At 45.6% G+C, this 20464-nt stretch overlaps 1 protein-coding gene across 3 annotated transcripts in view; it reads left to right on the top strand.

Moving 5' to 3' along the window:
* SP6 (Sp6 transcription factor) overlaps positions 1 to 12410 on the top strand; it is a 91509-nt gene extending 79099 nt beyond the window's left edge. For all 3 annotated transcript variants that reach the window (XM_053363237.1, XM_053363239.1, XM_053363238.1), the window contains one exon: positions 10975 to 12410. In XM_053363237.1, the coding sequence (XP_053219212.1) occupies positions 11011 to 12114 (1104 nt within the window). In that variant the 5' untranslated portion in view covers positions 10975 to 11010 and the 3' untranslated portion in view covers positions 12115 to 12410. The remainder of the gene's footprint in view (positions 1 to 10974) is intronic.
* Positions 12411 to 20464: the final 8054 nt, after the last annotated feature.

Consider the following 20464-nt stretch of genomic DNA (forward strand, 5'->3'; position numbering starts at 1 on the left):
GAACAGGGGCCATCAGCCAAAGGGCGTGTGTATCTGAATCTAAAGGAGATGGCAATCACAGATGGTTCACATGATTTTAATACTCCGCAGCCATACCTGCTTAATAGGTTTAGCATTTGCCCATCAACTTTCTTCATTGCTGCGGTGTCCTAAGGTGATATCAGTTTAAAGCATGCCTTGTATGTGAGGAATGAGGAGGGAGGGAGAGGGAGGTGTCAAGGTTTCGATGGTTATGCTGTCAGAGGCAGTATGAAAAAATTGCACTAAAATGCTGTGAATTTATGAGGATTTTGTAGAGGTGTGTGTGTGTTTTGGCAAGTTGCTGTCAAAAAGAGAGAACTTAATTTTAGATTGGAAAAATGAAAGTCTGGGAGAAGCTAAATTGGTAGATCCTACCTAAACGGCTCCTGCCAACTCTATGGTACTACTGATTATCCCCCAGAGATCTGCCATTGGATCCCGATCTACCTTCTGACAGCCTCTGTTGTGGTTATGCTTCTAGAGTAGGCTTTTGAATTTGGGTATTATGCATAGATCCTGTATGTCTCTTGCTAGCAAGAGGTACTGAGCCAGATAATTGCTACTGTGTTGCTTCCAAGCTACAGTACCATAGTCATGTCTGCAGTAGGAAGATTAAGCAGTGGCTATGCTTTCAAGTTTTGTTTTGGTTTTTTTTTTAAAAAAAACTTCCATTCTGTATATGTGAGAAACAGTGTGCATTCTTAGGGAAGTTGTGCCGCTGTAATATCAGTCACCAGCACTACATAAGTTTTGATGCCAAGTGTACTTTCTTATGAATGGGAAGTACATTCCATAAATCCACTAATTGCCACCAGCTGGGCTTAATCCTGTGATTTCCATGCACCTCAACACACCAATCAAAAGCTGTTTAGAGGGGTAAGTAAGGCAATTCAGAGCATGCACCAGATCACTGCAGAAACCCAATATACGTAGTTTATTAAGTAAATAAGAGAGAGAAATGATACGTTGCATTATTTATTTATTTTTTAAAGCATTAAAACGGCAGATCCTAGACCAAAGGAGCCTTTTAAAAGGATTGTGTGATCTGCATGTGACCCATGAGGTTCCCCAGGTGAACGAAGGCAAATACCTGTGTTGCTTCCAGATGATCTCTTTCCAAACGTCGTGCAAACAAATCATTCTTCCTGACTTGATTTGCGCAAACCCTTTTCAGGGAGGTTATGTGGCTATATGTTCAATAGGTCTTACTCCTGTGTAAGTGTGTTTTGGATTGTGGCCTAAGGCTAACCAAACGGCTGCTTACATCACGACTAGGAATTTGTTTCGGCAATCTTCCCTGCATCTCCAGTTCAGATGTTACACTGCTTGCAGAACTTGCACAAGCCGTTATTTAGTGGGAGGCAGGGTGTTACCTGAGCCAACAGCGATAACATCTGCAGTGTCTCATAGTGAGAGAGAGTGAAGAGGGACTTGAATGATTTCTCCTTTTGTTTGACTGGGAACTTGATGCATCCAGTGGTATAGATGAGTAATTGGCTGGGGCTTAAAGATCTAGGATGGATCATTATTTCTGTCTCACAGACTTGAGCCACACTCCGCGTTTGTCGCAATAGACTGAGCAGGGCACCATGTGACCCTGGAAGAGTGGCTAGGGCCACCAATTGTGTATATTTGTGTACATGTGTGTGTAGTGGATGTATGGCTCAAGGTTCACTGGGTGACCTTGGGCCAGTCACAGCCTCTCAGCCTAACCCACTTCACAGGGTTGTTGCAAGGACAAAATGAAAAGGGTAGAACTATGTACAGTGGTACCTCAGGTTACATACGCTTCAGGTTACATACACTTCAGGTTACAGACTCCACTAACCCAGAAATAGTGCTTCAGGTTAAGAACTTTGCTTCAGGATGAGAACAGAAATTGTGTTCCGGTGGCACGGCGGCAGCGGGAGGCCCCATTAGCTAAAGTGGTGCTTCAGGTTATGAACAGCTTCAGGTTAAGTACGGACCTCCGGAACGAACTAAGTACTTAACCTGAGGTACCACTGTATACCACTTTGAGCTCCTTGGAGGAACGGTGGGATATAAATGTCATCGCCAACATCATCATCGTAATTTTATTATTTGTACCCCACCCATCTGACTGGGTTCTCTCAGCCACTCTGGGCAGCTTCCAACAGTAAGAGCATCAAACGTTAAAAACTTCCCTATACAGGGCTGCCTTCAGATATCTTCTAAATGTCATATACCGTATATACTCGAGTATAAGCCAACCTGAATATAAGCCGAGGCACCTAATTTTAGCACAAAGAACTGGGAAAACTTATTGACTCGAGTATAAGCTGGTTCACCACACCACAAACCAGGTGGTGGTGGCAGTGATGGAGGAAGAATAAGCAGCCCGAAAGGGCTGCTTTCAGGCTGCTTGTTCCTCCACCGCCGACAGCGGCAAAGCCAGAGGAGGAAGGAGCAGCCCTAAGCTGAGGGAGGCTTTTTCAACATAAAAAATGTGCTGGAAAAGTCGGTTTATACTCCAGTATATACAGTAGCTGTATATCTCCTTGGCATCTAATGGGAGGGCATTCCACAAGGCGGATGCCACTACCGAGAAGGCCCTCTGCCTGGTTCCCTGTAACTTCATGTCTTGCAGTGAGGAAACCGCCAGAACCGGCCCTCGGAGCTGGACCTCAGTGTCCAGGCTGAACGATGGGGGTGGAAACGCTCCTTCGGGTATACAGGGGGCTGAGACAGGTCAGTTTCAAAGCCCAGGGCAGAAGCACATTTAGGGCAGTGTGACCAGTTCCCCAGCACTAGGCACCAAGCTGCGGAGGGCACCTCAGGGCACCACAGCTTTGATGTAATGCGCATGCAGAACAGAAGCTGAGTGCCAGGGAGTGCCAAATTTAGGCCTTGCACAGGGTGCTGCTGCAATTTGAAAGACCAAAGTCCGCCCTTGCCCAGGGTGGGGTTTTCCCTTCTCCTATTGCACCATTTCCATAGAACTGAGGAGTGAGTCACACTGCCACACAGCACAACATGGAATTCTGGGATACTCCATCAACTTTGATGCTATCTGTCTCTTCGAAGCCACGCAGCAGCAGCAGGGGGGATTAGAATCTACAACTGTGAGCCCACTACCTTCCTCATCTTCTCCTTTTCTTTTTCTTTTCCCCGACTGCATCCTTGCCCTCTTTAAACTTCTTCCTCTAGAGAAGCTTCGACCCAAACTGGGGAAGGGGGAATTCTAATTGGTATTTGCAGATTGACAGTCTCTCATTTTTTGACTCTACCACATTTCCCATTCTGTATGCAGATACAGTGGTACCTCAGGTTACATACGCTTCAGGTTACAGACTCCGCTAACCCATAAATAGTGCTTCAGGTTAAGAACTTTGCTTCAGGTTGAGAACAGAAATCGTGCTCCAGCGGCGCAGCAGCAGCAGCAGGAGGCCCCATTAGCTAAAGTGGTGCTTCAGGTTAAGAACAATTTCAGGTTAAGTATGAACCTCCGGAATGAATTAAGTACTTAACCTGAGGTACCACTGTACATTTAACTGCACAGGATGCAAAAGGACTGAACTTGGCAGGTTTATGTGTAGTAGGATCCCCTCAAGATCTTGCACATTTCAGTGGGAATTTTGCAGAAGGGGACATCTTGGGGGAAGGTGCCCAGTGAACCAGGCCCCCTTTCTATACATCCCGCCTCCCATTAATGGCTCTTAAAATCTTCTGCCTAAGTTAGCTGTGATGTGCTGGTAAGCGATGCAAATGTGGTTAGCCTCTTAGACCTCTAGCTAGCATGTGTTGTTGGTGCTCTATGTTAAGTGCAATTGCAGATTTGGCACAGGGAATTCCTCAAACACAACCCACTTAGCTGCATCTGGTAGTCACCTTTAGTATGGTGGCATTCATGTTACTTGACTGGCTGCTCCTAAATGTCATAAAGCGTTATTTATTTGAGTTGTATTTCCTCGTCCTTCCTCCCAAAGCAGCCCAAGGCATCTGGCACAGCAATGATGAAACATTAAAAACACAGCAACTAAAAGCATTTTTAAAGGTTGTTGTTTTAAAAGTTTTTTTCCCCTGTAAAACAATTAAAAACATTTTCAACCAGTGATTTCAGGGTTGCCAGGAGCAGTGTCTTTCAGCCATCAAATGGCTGGGGAAACAGGAATATCTTTTAATTTCTCCTGAAAACGAGCAATGAGGGAGACAGATACACCTCATTAGGGACAGCAGACCACAAATAGGGAGAAGCCACTGAAAATATAACCAGCAACTAGGCAGCCCCCAGTGGCTGATTATTAACAAGACTTCACTTGCCTATCATAGGGTCCAAGATGGTTGTTGCTGGAGAAGGTGCTATTTTAGGTGCCATTTAGAGTTAATATGCTAGTACTGTTGTCTTTGTCCATGGAGTTTTCTTGGCAGGGATACTGGAGTGGCTTGCTGGTTCCTACTCCAGGTGGATCACGTTTGGTCAAAACTCTCCACTATGACCTGTCCATCTTGGGTGGACCTGCATGGCATAGCTCATAGCGTGCTCTGGTCCTTGGGGTCACGAAGAGTCGGACACGACTAAACAACAACATGCTAGTACTAGCACCTTGAGTTGGGCCTGATAGCTCACTGGCTGCCAGTGGAGTGTTTTCAAGACCAGTGACACATGGTCCAATCTGACAGACCGCACTGGCAGCTACAAGGGCAGCCCCACATACAGTGCATTGTAGTAGTCCAGATGGGAGGTCACCAAAGCATGGACAGCTGAAGCCAGGCTATCCCAATAGGGGTGTGGCCATTGCTGGTGAACCAGCCTAAGCTGGGCATAAGCACTTACTGTATAGCCCACATAAGCCACCAGAGTATACTCCCAGAACATGAACCTGTCCTTCAAAAGGAATGTAAGCTCTCCTAGGGCAGGTAATACACCTAATTACCAGAAATGGAAATGACTGTGGCCTTCTCCTTGTTCACCATAAGTAATGGCCTGAACAGATATATCTGCAAAGCAAAATGGTCCTCATGTGAGAGAGCCCAGGGAATCTCTTAGCTTCCCCCACTTTGAATTGTAGTTCCCCCGTCACTCCTCTTTTTAATTTAGGTTTGTTACCATTCACATGGCATTACAATTCACTCTGGCTCAAGTACACTCTCGCCGCTGGTATTTGAAATCATGTGCGGTGGATAACCTTGGCCACGATCCGGAGGGACCACTAGGGGCGCATCAGAAGATGGCTGACAATAACATCTCTCCGACCCACACGAGGTAAATTGGAGGCTGTGATGGGAGTAAATAGACTCCCTCCCCTCCCCAGGATTATGGTGGGGGACTGCCCTTGCCTGCTGTGCCCTATACCACCCCTGAATTTGTGGGGATGGGGGCACTAGGCACAATGCCCTCCTGTGGGATTTCGGCACTCCTGGACGCCGTCTCTGATCTGTGCCACTAGCTGCAAGAACTTCAAAAGAAATAATTTGGATGAAGCTAATGCACATATTTCAAGGAAGAAGGGGGAGTAAAGACTGCTAACAGAACAGATCTCTGATAAAACAAGACGAGTCGGAGGAACAAGTATAGATCATGAGAAGATACGCCAAGACTCAGTATGGCAAAGGGACTGATGGGGGAGGGGGAAAAAACTTTCCTTTCTTTCCTTTATGTGATTAAACAAGAATCCCCCCCACCCACAAATCAGAAATGTTGTTTTAAGGACTTAAGCTGTGGATTTAAGGCTGTGTGGAGATAAACTTTTGAACCAGAGCATGTTTTAAGAAGAGCGTGGAATGTATAAGGGCTTTGGAATGACGCAGTTAAAAATACCGTCGCCATATTGGGAAGTTCTGTCGGAGGACTTAAGTCTGAGAGGGCAAATAGAGAAATAGAGCTGTTTTTATATTGTGGATGAAACTCCTCAGTGGGACTTAAGAACGACAGTTCTGTAATTAATGATGGAAAGAGCGCTGTTATCTATGAAGGCGATGATATATGGAAACCATCTCGATTTGAGGACTGGAAGAACGGAAAAACCCACACAGGATTATTATTGGTGTTTATCGGCTTAAGGAGACTATCAGAAGAGATCATAAAGAAAAAAGAGAAAATATATGAACAAGATGTGATGTGGAAACAGCAAGATAAGTCTGGATAGAATTATGAACTTTGTTTGGACTGATTTGGACATTAACGCAGTAGCAAGAAGATGATCAGAATCCCCCTTCGGATCTTGAAATATGGGTTCCCTCAACAAAATTTAAAATTCGGCTTTGTAACTCGGAATTTATGTGATGTGATTTGATTTGATGTGATTGGCCGGTTAATAATTTTTTTTAAAAAAAACAACAACCTTGGCCACGATCCATATCTATCCTTCAGTTCCTTGAGAATTGCTGCTCTTCGATGCAGTTCCCCTCAAAGCAGCTTCTCTCCGGTTTGAAAACGTAAGCCACGCTCACTTTGCGGTTAAGCTGAGGTGTGTGCATCTGAGGCAGCCGTTGCGCATGTGCAAATGGCAGCCCATCGGCAGATGACAGCTTCATGAACAGGAGTCAGAGTAGGGCTGCAGGCACAGGGAAGCCAAACAGGCAATTAGTACCTGGTGAAGATATTTCCACCTCCTCTCTGGCGTGTACATAGGGTTGCAAATATGACTTGAAACACAGCATGCGGGTGATGGAATGACCTCCTTGTGATTTATGCTGCTAATGCGTCCATAGCCTCGAAGTGACTTTTAAGAAATGATTTAAGAATGCACTTCGACTAGAAGCAATCTTTCTTTATAAAAAGCAGCCCTGAGCTCCTAGCTTGTATCAGGAAGGGCTTTAACCCTTTCCATTTTGTTTTCCACTGAAAATCTCCCCAGAATTTGCTATTTGCCCCTATTCTGCCCCCCCCCCCACAGTGGGGGGATTCCCTGCAGTGGGAAATGGCAGGGGGGGGATTATTAAAGCTCCCGCTCCAGCATGCTACGGTCCCAATCCGTGCTAGAATCCACTACAGCTGCTTTTTGCAGATCAAGGTATATGGTCAGTCTAAATGTGCTTAATAGTCTTGCCTAGTTTGACACTACTGAGATAGTGATTTGAGCAAGCCTACATAGTGAAGGTGTCACAGTCCAGTCTACAGGCGATTGAAGTCCTGGCTGAGGACGTCGGGACCGAGGGCAAGATGGCGGGGTGGGAGTAGGAACGAGAGTCCAGAAGCCAGGGGTCCGAGGGTCAGGAAGCAGGCAGGTACAAAGTCAAGAGTCCGAGGGTCAAGAAGCAAGGAGTCACAAAGTCAAGGGTCCGAGGATCAGGAAGCAAGAAGCCAAACGCAGCGAGGCAGGAAATGTGTTGCTGCGGCAAAGAGCTGAAGGGAAATGCTGACCTTATATCCCTTCTGGCTCTAGCCACCAGGTGCAGTGAGTTACCAAGCAGCCTCACCTGTGCGGCCGCACCTTGCCTCTTCAGAACAAACTTAGGAAGGCCCCAGTCCTGCGAAGCCCTACTGGTCACAGGGCCCGGCTCCTGCACGCACTCCTGACAGAAGGTGCTCTTCGTTCACATTTTACATTACATTAAAAAAAAATATTTTGGAACACTAATGTGAATATGGCAAACATTGCTTGGGAAAACAGAGATTCTTAGTAAGGATCTGGAACTGACTGGGCTTCCCTGCTGAAATTACACTTGGTGACAAATATGGATTTGTTGCTGTATAATAAACAAGTGAGGCCTGCAACTAAATGTTGCAGAATGGAGCATTTCATCCAGGATTGTAGCCAGCCATGACCACTTCCAGGATGTTCCATTCAATATCCCCTGCCCTGGGTTTTTTGGGTATTCCTTCCAACTGTTGGACAACATTCTGTGGCTGCTGAGTCATTGGACTGTTTTGGAAGCTATTTTCCCTAAAGATTTGTTTGTTTTTCACAAACCTTGGGGTTTCCCTACACCAGCTGATACCTTTCTCTTGCGCATAGAAAGAAATTGGACGTTGAGCTATTTTTGAGTGAGGAAATAGGCAAAAATGACACTGCTGACACGGGCTGCCATGCGGCTGGATTTCCCCAGATATTTCGCTGATTTCTGCCCAGACACTGCTTGCTGAAGTTGTAGTTAAGAAATATTAGGTTCCTCACTTCTGGAATACAAAGTGGTCTAGCTATAAGGGAAGGTGAACTTGGACCTCCTCTACTTATGATTGCACCGTTAGGATTGTTACTTTCTGGCAGGGCTGCTTTATGCCACACAGAAATTCAGCAATTGAAGGTTTTCCCAGCATGACAATGCAGTGATGGCAAAACCTTCACTTGTGAAAACCCGAGGAACGGGCAATAAATATGAAATAAAGTTCTGTTTTATGGAGAGCTGCCGATCTCGAAATGGGAACAGGTGGAGGGCCTCTGGAAGAAATGGGGGGGGGGTTAAACAAATGTTCCACGTTTCTTTATAGAACTAAGCATCTCTATTCTACAGAGAAAAAATGTTCAGAAACAATATGTATTTCCTGACATCCATAAACACCCATAAATAAAAAGATAGCTTGGCTTGTCTGTAGCTGTTTCACCCTTAGTGTGTTGGATATCACAATGGTTTGTGGACTCTTCAAGCACCTCTTAGTTTTTCTTAGCTTCGCTTGGCAGGCCTCAAATCTTTATTTTCTTCCCCATAAGAGTGGGAGGAAACAGACGGTGCGTTTTTATGCTTCGTAAAGTACTCAGCAAACCCTCTTCCCTTCGATGGGACAAGGCAAGAGTTGTGCCATCACAGCTAAGTCGGCTGAAGATCAGATGGTATAATTACTGTTATCTGCCTTGCAGAAGCCGACGATTAGAGGGTCTGTCTCTAAGAAAGGCTTTTGAAGAAAAAGAGAATAAGCTATATTTAAATCTCTTCCCCACCCCATACCCTCACCACAACAACCTCTACCACAGTGGTGTTGGTTTTTTAAAAGAACTAACGTGTCTACGCTATGCTCCAGACATCCTTTTTATTGTGCATTCATGATGATTTGCACTCATAATGGTAGCAGTAATATACTATCCAGTTTTCAATAGTGTTTGCGCATGCAAATGTTTCAGGGCAGATATGATGCTTTGTTTCCGATTGATGCCATGCCCCATAGCTTCCTGCTGAAATCCTATAACATTTCAAACCACAAATGTTTCCAGGTTGCATTGAGGGGTAGGTTGTCCCACGTTTGTTGCAAGAGTGTCCCCTCCAGGCAGCAAGAACGTGGGGAAGCGTCACATAACAGCTAACAAAGCAGGACGGTGTGTGGAAGGCGCAGTATTAATCCACCACAAATGCACTATTATTGTGTCAATGACACGTTGCAAAACAAACTAATAAACATAAACCAGTCAGGAAGGGCCTGCAAACAGTGGCTTTCAAACTAGGCTTCTGGGATCTCTGAGGTTTCTCAGAAAAAGGTCAGGGGGTTCTCAGTGAAAGGATCATGCGATCCATTTGGGATCCCACCTGCAGGGAACAATGTTCTAAAGCATTTTAGAGAAGTCATCTTTCACAAGAAATTCTACCATAGCTTTTTTGTCAAAAAATTGTTCCCCTGGGATTTTGGGGGGATTTCCCAATAAATACTGGTTTGCATCCCGCCTCCTTGGTTTTACCCAGCACCAGCTAACCAGTATGAAATGGGAAGACTTGGGGCTTATCTACACTTAACTTTCCTACACTCTTTCCGGGCATGGTCTGTGATTTAAAGCTCTGTGTCCGAGCACCTGTACAATTTTCTTTTGCTCCAGAGCTTTCCCTGTGAAAACTCACTCTTGAATGCTCAGTCAGAGCAAATATCAATCACAAAAAACCCCGAATTGATGTTTGTTCCGATTCAGCTTTAAAGAGCATGTTTTTGCTAGGGAAACTTGGGGGTGGGGGCACGCTTGGACACAGAGCGGCAAAGCACAGACCTCCGCCTGGAAGGAGCAGGGCAAAGCGTAAGTGTGAATAAAGTCCTCAGAAGGAGTAGGCGTTGGGGAGAATTTCGATTCAGTTTACATGTAAATGTGAACCTTCCTAACTCAGACCTTTTTTTGGAAACAATGCGCAAACCAAAACACAGAGTACACTTGGGTAAAGATACCTATATTAGTGAAGATAGCCTACAAAAATGCACTGTATTGGGGGAAACCAGTTTGCAAAAAAATGTGTATGTGCCAGCAATAAATCACATGGAGTAAGTGAAGTTAACTTTTTGTTAGATGAAATAGGATCTGCTCAGGAGTGCCGGGCCTAATGCGCAGCTCTTCTTTGCTAGGTCTTGCCCCTATGAGGCAGTTGCAGAGACTGACGGTCCCTACCTTCCCACAGCAGCCTAAGTCTCCTTCTCCCCTGGGTCCTTCCTAAGCAATCTGAGACTATGCTGGTGCATCCGTTTTCTTGCTCCTCTTGCTTCATACTTCTTCTGGTCCTGGGAGACGTGGGGGGAGGGGAGCATGCCATAGCCAGCAGCTTCCCCCACCTGACTCATCTCTGCCTCTTGGCCTCCCTCATCCCACTTTCCTGCTTCAGCTTCTGCCTTCAGTTTCTGCAGACTTCTCTCTGCCACAGACTCTCCCTGCTCACTAAACCCTGTTACCTCTTCAACTTCCGACCCCTCCTCCTCCCAGTCTTCTCCCTCTTACCGCTCGTTGTCATCCCACCACCACTCCACAAGCTTCGAGCCTTCTTCCTTCCCTTGGTGGTTCTCCCGCTTGTACTTCCCACCATTCTTCTGCATCCATCCAGTCCATGACAGTACATTAGGCAGAACTGCATAGAAAAACGAGTATATTGGGATAAATCCACACTAAAATGCTGGCGAATTCTCATAAGAACTTGGGAAAAAGCAAACTGGTGTGGAAATGTGGAGAACTGAAGATGGGGAAAATGAGAAACTGAGAAACCAAAATCAACAGATTGCCTGTCCCGTAGAGGGAGGGTTAAGCTTTCTGTGCTGTTGTTTGCTGTTGTCTCACAACCATTTCTCTCTCTTCCTCCTTCTTTCCTGTCCAGGTGTGTCTGAGAACCTACCCACTGAGGAGTTCTGCAATGCTCACAGCCGTCTGTGGTTCTCTTGGCAACCAGTGTTCGGAGACACCCCGTTCCTCTCCAACCCACGTAGAGCTGCAGCCTCTGCAGACCTTCCAGCCCCACACCAGCCCGGATAGCGGGGGAGATTTCCCATCCCCTCTGCAACCCACGGAGCTCCAGCACCTGCCTTTGGCTGGGCCCGACACGGAGTATTCGGGCAATGCTGGTTACGAGCTGCATGGGGCTTCAAGGTTAGACCTGGACGGCGAAAGCCAGCTGGCCCCTGGCCCGTACTCTAAGCTCCTACAGGCAGCACCAGATATGGCTCACCACTATGAACCTTGGTTCAGGCCTACCCATCCGAGCAGCGGCGCTGACGATGGTGGCATCAATCCATGGTGGGATCTCCATGCTGGATCCAGCTGGATGGAGCTTCAGAGTAGTCTCCAGCCGCCGGGCCACACAGGTGGACTTCAGCCAGGGCTGGGTGGCTATGGCGCTGCAGAACATCAGCTCTGTGGCCCGCCTCACCACCTGTTGCCTTCAGGGCCACACCTCATGGGCCAGGAAGTGATCAAGTCCCTGGATTCTACTCAGGAGCCCCACCCAATGGAGCAGGCTGGGGATGGTAGCGGTAGGCCAAAGAGCTCAAGGCGCTCCGTGACCCGGAGTTCTGGCCAAACCGCCTGCCGGTGCCCTAATTGCCAGGAGGCCGAAAGGGTGGGCCAGTGCCCTGACAACTCCAAGAAGAAGCACCTCCACAACTGCCACATCCCTGGCTGTGGCAAGGCCTATGCCAAGACATCGCACCTGAAGGCCCACCTGAGGTGGCACAGCGGCGACCGCCCCTTTGTCTGCAATTGGCTGTTTTGTGGGAAGCGCTTCACCCGCTCTGATGAGCTGCAGAGGCACCTTCAGACCCACACGGGAACCAAAAAGTTCACCTGCCCTGTTTGCAACCGGGTCTTCATGAGAAGTGACCACTTGAGCAAGCACATGAAGACACATGAAGGTGCTAAGGAGGAAGGAGAAGGAGAGGCCAAAGCTGGGACAGAGCCTCCCGCAAAAGTCAAACGGGAACCAGACGGAAGCTCTTCGAGTGCAGCTTCCCAACCCAACTGAGCCTTTCTTCCTCGCCATCTCTCCATCATGGTGCCTCCTGGCCTACTGACTTGTCCTCCTTGCTCAAGGCTCTGGGATGACACGACACCCTCTAAGCCTGAACCTTATCCTGTCCTTGGAAGGAGAAGTTATTTATTCCCTAGGAGGAAAGGACGATGTTGTTGGGACACACTGGGAAGGGCCACGCCCTTGAGCAGCTTTCAGCTGGGTGTGTTGAGCGTGTGTTTGGGGAGTATGGGAGGGATATTTTTGAAGGATGGTCTTTGAGGTGGGTTGGGCTAAGTGGAATCTTCTGGGCAGATTACCTGTCTCCATCTTGAATGATGGGTTTCTTGTCGCTATTATACACAGAGAACACACAAGTGTGTTAACAGTTATGGTGGAACAACTTCTTCAGTTTAAGCTTGTAGAGATTTACGGGGTTGGATCTGCTATTCAACTCCTGCCCACCCCAGGTCTCTGATTTAGTAGGTAACGAGGCTACCCTAGTTTTGTAGGCAAAATAGCTACCACACCTCCATTGGATTTTTTTTTTTTTTGAAGGATAATGGGCAGAATTGTTGGCTTGTGTCTTAGATTGCTACCTTGCTCTGTTCCTAAAGCCTCTAAGGCCCTCAACCTTATCCTTAACTATGGGTGTTTTCACAAGTGGCTCTGAAAGTACATTTTAGTTCCCCTTGTGGTACTTTATAACCCTTGTAACCTAATAAATCATGCACTACAGATTTATTTTAAATTTTTCTTAAGGACCAGGCTGAAATGTGAGTTTATACACATATTCAGCACTTTCTTTAAGTCACCTGTGAAAGGATACAGTCTCCAAAACTGTGTTTATACCCTTAACTAGCTTCCCAATAGACATTCCTGATCTTAAAATGATAGGAGCAGGAGACTGCTCCTATAATGTGAATCTTCGTAACGTGTTTGTAACATCACAGGAGTGTGACAAATATTTTAAAATCATCGATGATTTTCAACTCTTAAGGAGTTGCAAAATCCAAATTGAACGCAGACATATCAGCTGCTTCCGTACTAGGTGTTTAGTGTGGAATAATGCCCTGTTCATTCACATTTGGGTGTGTGTGTATGTGTGTCCAATACAGCATTGTTATCCATTTATAATCTTCCTTGTGTTTCTTCTGTCTTTTCTTACTATAGAAAATCTATCATTTTCTTAGAAGGACAGAAGACTGTAGGTGCCCTTAGCATTACCCTTCCATCTTTTTTAGAAGTGTTGTGTCAACATGGACAGTGATGTATCCAGCAGGTGAACGAGTCTGGGTTTTATAACCCTTTTTAATTGAGCTGTTAATTAGTGAAAATACACTTTTCTGGCTATATATATATATATATTATTTAACTTTTAAAAAATGAGCCAAATGCTGCTTAAATTAAAGTGCCATAGCACTATAAGACTCTCATGCTAATAAAAAAATACTAAGAAGAAAGCTGTTTCAAGTCACTGCCATTTTAGAAGTGCACACCCTCCCTCCTAATTAAATGCTTCCAAGCTACATTTCTGATCCAGTTTTTAAAAAAATATTAAAATATTAGTGAAATACTGCTTAAAATAGTGTGTTGCAGTGCTATAACACTATAATGCTAATTTTTAAAAAGAGGGGGGGGAACCTTTCTGGCCATTTTAGAAAAGTGGCTTCCCTGATGAACATACAGAAAAAGTTCAATGTCTTCAGGACCATGGAAAATCTATTGCAATTCTGCTTGTAGCTTACAGTGGAAGAGCAAGGACTTATTAGTGCTAGGCAGTCACACAGTTAATTCTATGGAGTTACATTGCTGTCCTGTTCAACAATAAGGAAGTTTCTAGCCCTCATTGTTGTAAAGCAGAGCTTAAAAGCATTTCAGTGGCGCATACCAAGAGCACTATGGGAGTACTGAAAAGCTAAACTATACCCACATTGTTGTTTGTGCAGAGGAATCGTCCTTAAGTGGGAGGGAAGGTGTAGGGAGAACACACATAATGGCCTTGTTTACATGTAATGCTAAGCTAAACAAGGGCTAAGAACAGATGAGCAGTTGTGCTGGTGCACAGTTAGAAAATCACAAGTGTTGTGTTCCTCCCCTGCTTCTGCTGTGCTACTGGGAGTTAAGCCATGGTTTGGCTAGTTGTTACATGCAAACACAAATACATGGTTTGTCTCTCTAAACAAACCACACACAGTAAACATTGGTTACAGCTTGTGATTTGTTTGGAGGGGAGAAAAGCTCATTCATGCTAAGCCATAGTTTGTCTTACTGTGATGTGAAAACCAGGCCAATGAGCATATTACCACACTGATATTGTGTACTTGCTGTACGCACATGGATTGCATTGGGTGGATTGGTGGCATGGATCTTTCCCTTCACTCAGCTCAAAATTCTCAAGTGGTTTGAAAACAGAAATTTTGGGTAAGAAATTATGCCTCAATCACTGATGCACAGAACTTACCTGTGATAAAAAAACCCTCATGTCTTAAAATTATCCCTGTACTGAAGCATATGTATCTGACTATAGGTGAGCTCTCTCTGTTGATGTTTGAGACGCAACATTTTTAGCTGTATTTCAAGAGTTCATCATATTATTGCATTTGTAATCCCTGTTAAAAAAAATACCGCACACACCAGACCTAAAATGTTGCACAGTGAAGCAATTGTATGCATTTCCGCTTTGTTTGTTAAAATAGCAGTATGTAGGGTTCCTACTCACAAGGAACTGAATTTGAAGGAAAGGGTTCAAATTCAAAATACACAATTAACTGTATTTCTATTTGTACCAAATGGGAGGTGTCCCGAGATTCTTTTTTCTGCAGCACAAAATGTATTGCGTTCTTTGTCTACATCCTTAGCCCACTGAGGCACCTGTTACACTAATCTCTCAGTCACCACACAAATTTCAATGAAACGCAGTTTCGCAAAAACGTTAAATTTGATGGATGGGATTTTTGAAACCCAATTTCGAAAGGGTGGTCTTTAAAAACACACACACACACAAAGCTCCGTATAGAGTTTTCTTGATACATATTTGGAGACAGTCATGTAAACTATCGTATTGCCAAAATCCAGTCTTTTGGTTGTATCTTAGTCATAGAGTAGACCCATTGAAGTCAATCGTTTTGATGTCAATGTGTCTACTTTGAGTACAACTTATCTGGCTACAACCCTTTGTATGCCCCCCCACAAGTCCAACAGCATCCCAATATAATAATATAGTATTCTGCTAACTATATTCCAAATAGCAGAATTCAGACTTGAAGTTTTGCAGGCCAATCAGATTTAGGAGAATGGACTGGAGACTCTTTCCCACCCAATCCCCAATTTGTTCCAGCTCTTCAAAGCCTCTTCCCACACCCCACAATCTTAGCATTTTTCTTCCTCATTAATGACCCCACCTGGAAAGTTCAACCATGTTGCCTCCTGCCCAGTAGGGGTTTCTCCCTTGCTCTTTTTGTCTTGTGGCAATATCCTTGGCTCCACCTGCCCTTTTCCCCAACACACAGCATGAACGTTGTCTAGAATGGCATGAGGGAGGATGTTTGGAGAGAGAGAAATTGTGTGGGATCTCGTGCAGCCTCACAGCAAGAAGGTGTCCAGACATGTCCAGGCCAGAAAAGGAGAGAGGAAAAGAATATATAACAACAATTGCTTGGGAAACGCTTGTTAAAAACATAACTCTGCCCGAAGGAAGAATCCTTTTTACACACACACACACACAAACACTAAGGGGAAGGGAATAACTAATGGCTCTGCTCTCTTAATGTGCTCTCCCTGCCCCCTAGCAGAGCAACAAAGGCCTTTCCAGTGATTATGTCTTTTTACAAGCTTGGATTGGCTTCAGTTTTAAACTAAACCTGGGCATGGTATGGACTAGGCTATGGATCTTGATTTTTTTATTTTTATTTTTGGCGTTGGGTTCTTCTTCTGAAAACCCTTATTCTTCTCATTAGTTAGGCCTGGGTTTCCCAAACTTGGGTCTTCAGCTGCTTTTGGACTGCAGCTCCCATCATCTCTAGCTAGCAGGACCAGTGGTCAGGGATAATGGGAATTGTAGTAAAAAAACAACTGGTGTCTCAAGTTTGGGAAACTCAGAGGTGGCAACAGATCCTCAAATTCAGGATGCTGGGTGCAGGGGCTGGGCTGTAGTGAAGTACAGTGTTATTCAAAGCTTTATTTTCATTCTAAAAACAGGGTGAACAACTAGGGGTTAAAATCTATCTGGAACCTATCATGCTTTCACCTGGAAATCCTTCCCTCGGATCATGTTTATTTGCGGAGGTTGTCTAGTGAGGGAAAGGCTCATGCTCAGAGGCATCCCTCAGCTAGCATAGAAGAATGCATGATTTGAGAATCAGTGAGTTGGCTGAAAACAAGTTTGAGGACTTTACAGTCCCTGCTGCTCCCTGTTCTAAATGCTGGTAACCAGGCTGTGGTAACTCAGTGGTGATAAAAATGTTTGTAGGCAGGTTATGCTTAGTCATGGTGAGAGGGGGGGAAACACTACGAGTGTTGTTATCTTTCCTATCACCTTTTACATTCTGAGGCATTTGAAGAAAGCTAAGCCCTGGTGAGCTGAGCCATGACTTGAGTTCGCAGCATGATTTCCAGGACAATTTACCCATATATTATGAAGTCCAGTTCTTGGTGCTTTCCTGCCCCTGAGGGTGGCCGAGTGCCCTGTTTTATGGGGGAAAGTCCTCTTTTTGAAGGGCTGTCCATTCCAAGTACAGTTTAAAGATAAAGAACCCTAAGAAAAGAGGAATAGCTCAGTCAGTAGAGCATGAGACTCTTAATTTCAGGGTTGTGGGTTCGAGTCCCATGTTGGGCAAAATAGTCCCGCACTGCAGGGTGTGGGACTAGATTATTCTTGTGGTCCCTTCCAGGTGCACACACATGGCATGTCATCACAGGATCTCCCACTATGGTGAGAAGTATTGTGTTTCTATTTACCGTATTTTTCGTTCTATAAGACACACTTTTTCCCTCCTAAAAAGTAAGGGGAAATGTTTGTGCGTCTTATGGAGCAAATGCAGGCTGCGCAGCTATCCCAGAAGCCAGAACAGCAAGAGGGATCGCTGCGCAGCGCTCCCTCTTGCTGTTCTAACTTCTGGCTTAGCCGCGCTCTGTCCCTTCCCCCACCTCCCACAAAAGCCAGCAAGAGCCACACTCCTGTTAAAGAGCCGCGCGGAGCATGTGGGGGCTTTTCCCCGAGGAGGGAGAAGGGCAACCCCTCAGTGAAGTGCTGCCCTTCTCCTTCCTCGGGGAAAAGCCTACAAGTGCCGCACACACACTCCACGCGGCTCGTGAAAGGGAGCGCTGAGCAGAGCCTGGGATGCATACAGGCTCTGCTCACGCTCCCTTTAAAGAATTTTTTTTCTTGCATTCCCCCTCTAAAAACTAGGTGCGTCTTATGGAGCGAAAAATATGGTAAATTATAGCTGTCATTTCTAAATTTGTGTGTATACATATAAAGGAGCATGAGTAATTTTTATGCAAATCTGCACCCTTTCTTGTCCTCTTTTTTGCTTTTTTGGCGATGCTCATGCAGTCACTCTCCTGCCCATGGGTTTTCAGCATGCCTTCGAAACTGAACTAGCGCACTGGACACTCGCAATCCACATGAAAACAGCAGCATCCAGAGTGATTGCTGGCTAACAACAGTAGCCAGTCCCCATGCGCAGACTCCCTTTCTCTCATTTTCTTGTGACCTTTGCTGAGGAACTGCTTTCGCTGTAGGAGAACGGCACAAGGCCAAAAGTGCAGTGTCAAAATAGCCTCGGGCCCCAGAAAACAGCCATGACCCAAATTGTCCAAGACGAGGTACATGTGTGTGTGCAAGTAAATCTCAACAAACTTAGCGATGTGGATAAGCTCGGTAGCCCAAACCTTCCGGAAAAGCTTGAGGATTAAATGTGAACGCGGGTGGCGTCGGAGTACCCGAGCAGGAGAAGGCAACTTAGCCAGCCCCAAATTAGTAGGCCGACATTTCCCTTCTGGGCACGAAGGAGGAGATCCCACAAAGCAGCTGGCTCGTGGCTGGACCTGCCATGTGCGTTTCATGCAACACGCTGTCCATTGAGCAATTGCCAAATGCTGAAGACACCTGCTGCTTTCCCACACCCACTTCTCTCTCTCTCGCCTGCCACTCTCTTCGCCTCGGGGGAAAGCTCAGGCAGGGGGAGGCGGGAGCAGTTCCCAGAAGCCAGAGAAGCAGGCCGAGCCAGGATTCCAAAGAGATGGCCCAATTGTGTGGGGCAGAGAAGAGGGTGTGTTGTACACCTGTCTCCTTTGCAACCTGGGCCTTATACATTTCGATTTGATTGTATTTGCACTTCTCTCGTGTTGTGCATTCCGGCTGCTGTTGCCTGTGATTTTAACTGAAATCGTAACATATTTTTTTTGAAATACAGAACTGTCATCGCTTGTCAGGAAAATCCCCTCTCAATTTCTCCCCACAGTATTTTTAGGGTATTAATCAGAGCTGGAAGGGAGCACAACCTAGTCCAATCCCCTGCAATGCCAGAATCTTTTGCCCAACATGGGGCTCAAATTCACAACCCTAAGATTAAGCGTCTCATTCCCTACTTACTGAACTTTCCCAGCTGTTTCTCCTCTGGTGGAGGAGGCAGATCTGAATGTATGGAGCCGAGTGTTTGGTGGCCGAGGAAGCAGGTTGTTTTCTTGCTGTCTCCACCCTCCCCCATCCGAAAACCCTATTTTAAAAATGAAACGGCTTGTGTTTTGTATTAAGGATTATTGCAATTACTTTCCTACCCCACCCTAGCCCGAGATCGGTGAAGCCCTTGAGCAAATAATAACAAGAACTGGATTTCCCCGCTAGCTGAAGTGTAATGAAATTAAAAGGAAGGGATTTTTAGGGAGGGAAGTAAATACGAAACAAGCAGGGTGAAAGGGTTATATATCTCAGCCTGGAGTCTTGAAACCTCAAAACTCAGGTTTCTGTTCATAGCTGGAGGTACTGGTGGTCCTGTTGCCAACTTTTGCTGACTTTTGCTGACTGCTCCAGACCCTCAGTCGCTTCTGGGGTCCCTCCGGGATTAGGGACCCTGAAGTGTAAACTTCATTAGTTTCATAGCAGATCCACCCCTGCTTCTAGCCCAGATTACTGAGCTGCTGCTATTGCCTTGGCATAGTATGTGGTTACAGCCAAGGGCATTCAAGGTGCCCTCCCTGGCTTTATTGGACAGAAACAGACAGCTGGGTTAAATTTCCTCACATCCTTCAGTTCCTCATGCTAGGACTTTTTAAAAAGGAAAATCCACCTTGTCTGCCTCACAAATCCTGTTTCTTAATCCTAAATGTGTAAGGTCAGTGTGTGGTTACTTGGTGATGAAAGGAAAGGTACTTTGTGCATGCTCAGAGGTGTTTTTCTTATAACTGGCATTCCTCATTTTGGGTACTGGTGCTGAAAGTAGATTCCAGGGCTCAGCCTTGGCACAAGTGAAGCCCTTTCTATTCCGCAAGAAGAACTCCACACCGGCCAACCCATCAGCTATATTAAGGTTTTCTGCCTTCCACCTCCTCCTGCTTTTTCATTCAGGATTTTGCCAGTGAGACAAGGAGACAATCCGTCAGCTGCTTTTGCTTACAGAGAGACTCAAAGCCTGACACTTTAAAATTTACAAAGTTCTGTTTCCTTTGCTTTTTCCATTTCACAAACAAACAAAAATCAGCCAAGCCATGTGAAAATCTTGTGACTCTGGGAAGCTTACCCTCTCACATCATTTCCCACAGTTTGTGGGAAGAGCAGAGGTCTGGAAATTCTACAATAAAATATTTTTCAGGAGCCGGCCTAGTACCTTTTTCTCGAACCCCCTGCCAGGAGCGGTACTAAAGATCTGCAAAAGGAAGCAATAAATCTCACTCTGCTTTTTTGCTGGTCAATTTCCTTTAGTAGAAACATTCCCATGCAGCTTTCACATTTTTCTTCACAGCCATGAGGACTGGAAACTTGTTTCAATTTAAAAGGTGGGGGAAACAGAAAGATTAACAAATTCAGACGGCAATCCCTGCTAGGAAGTCATTCCCAGTGAAATAAATAACAGTTGTTACAATGATACAGTGCTTACAATGATTGAGCTATCTGTCTCAAATTTGCCCATCAGTTAGAAGTTTACATGACAATTCGAGACTCCTTGGTGGCTTCTTATCCTTATGATCCCAGAAGGGAACATATAGAATGGCTCATTTCCAAAGGCTATTGAGTAACTTTTGTATTGAGTTTTGTAGGTAGCCACAGAACCCTTCAATCTCCCCCTTCCACCATGACTCTGTGAGAAATTGTAGCTGAGGGGCAAAAGGAAGCTGCTGGGGGAGATCTGAAAACCCCTCTATT

Source organism: Podarcis raffonei, chromosome 13, assembly GCF_027172205.1.
Source record: "Podarcis raffonei isolate rPodRaf1 chromosome 13, rPodRaf1.pri, whole genome shotgun sequence".
In the NCBI taxonomy this organism is placed as follows: Eukaryota; Metazoa; Chordata; class Lepidosauria; order Squamata; family Lacertidae; genus Podarcis; species Podarcis raffonei.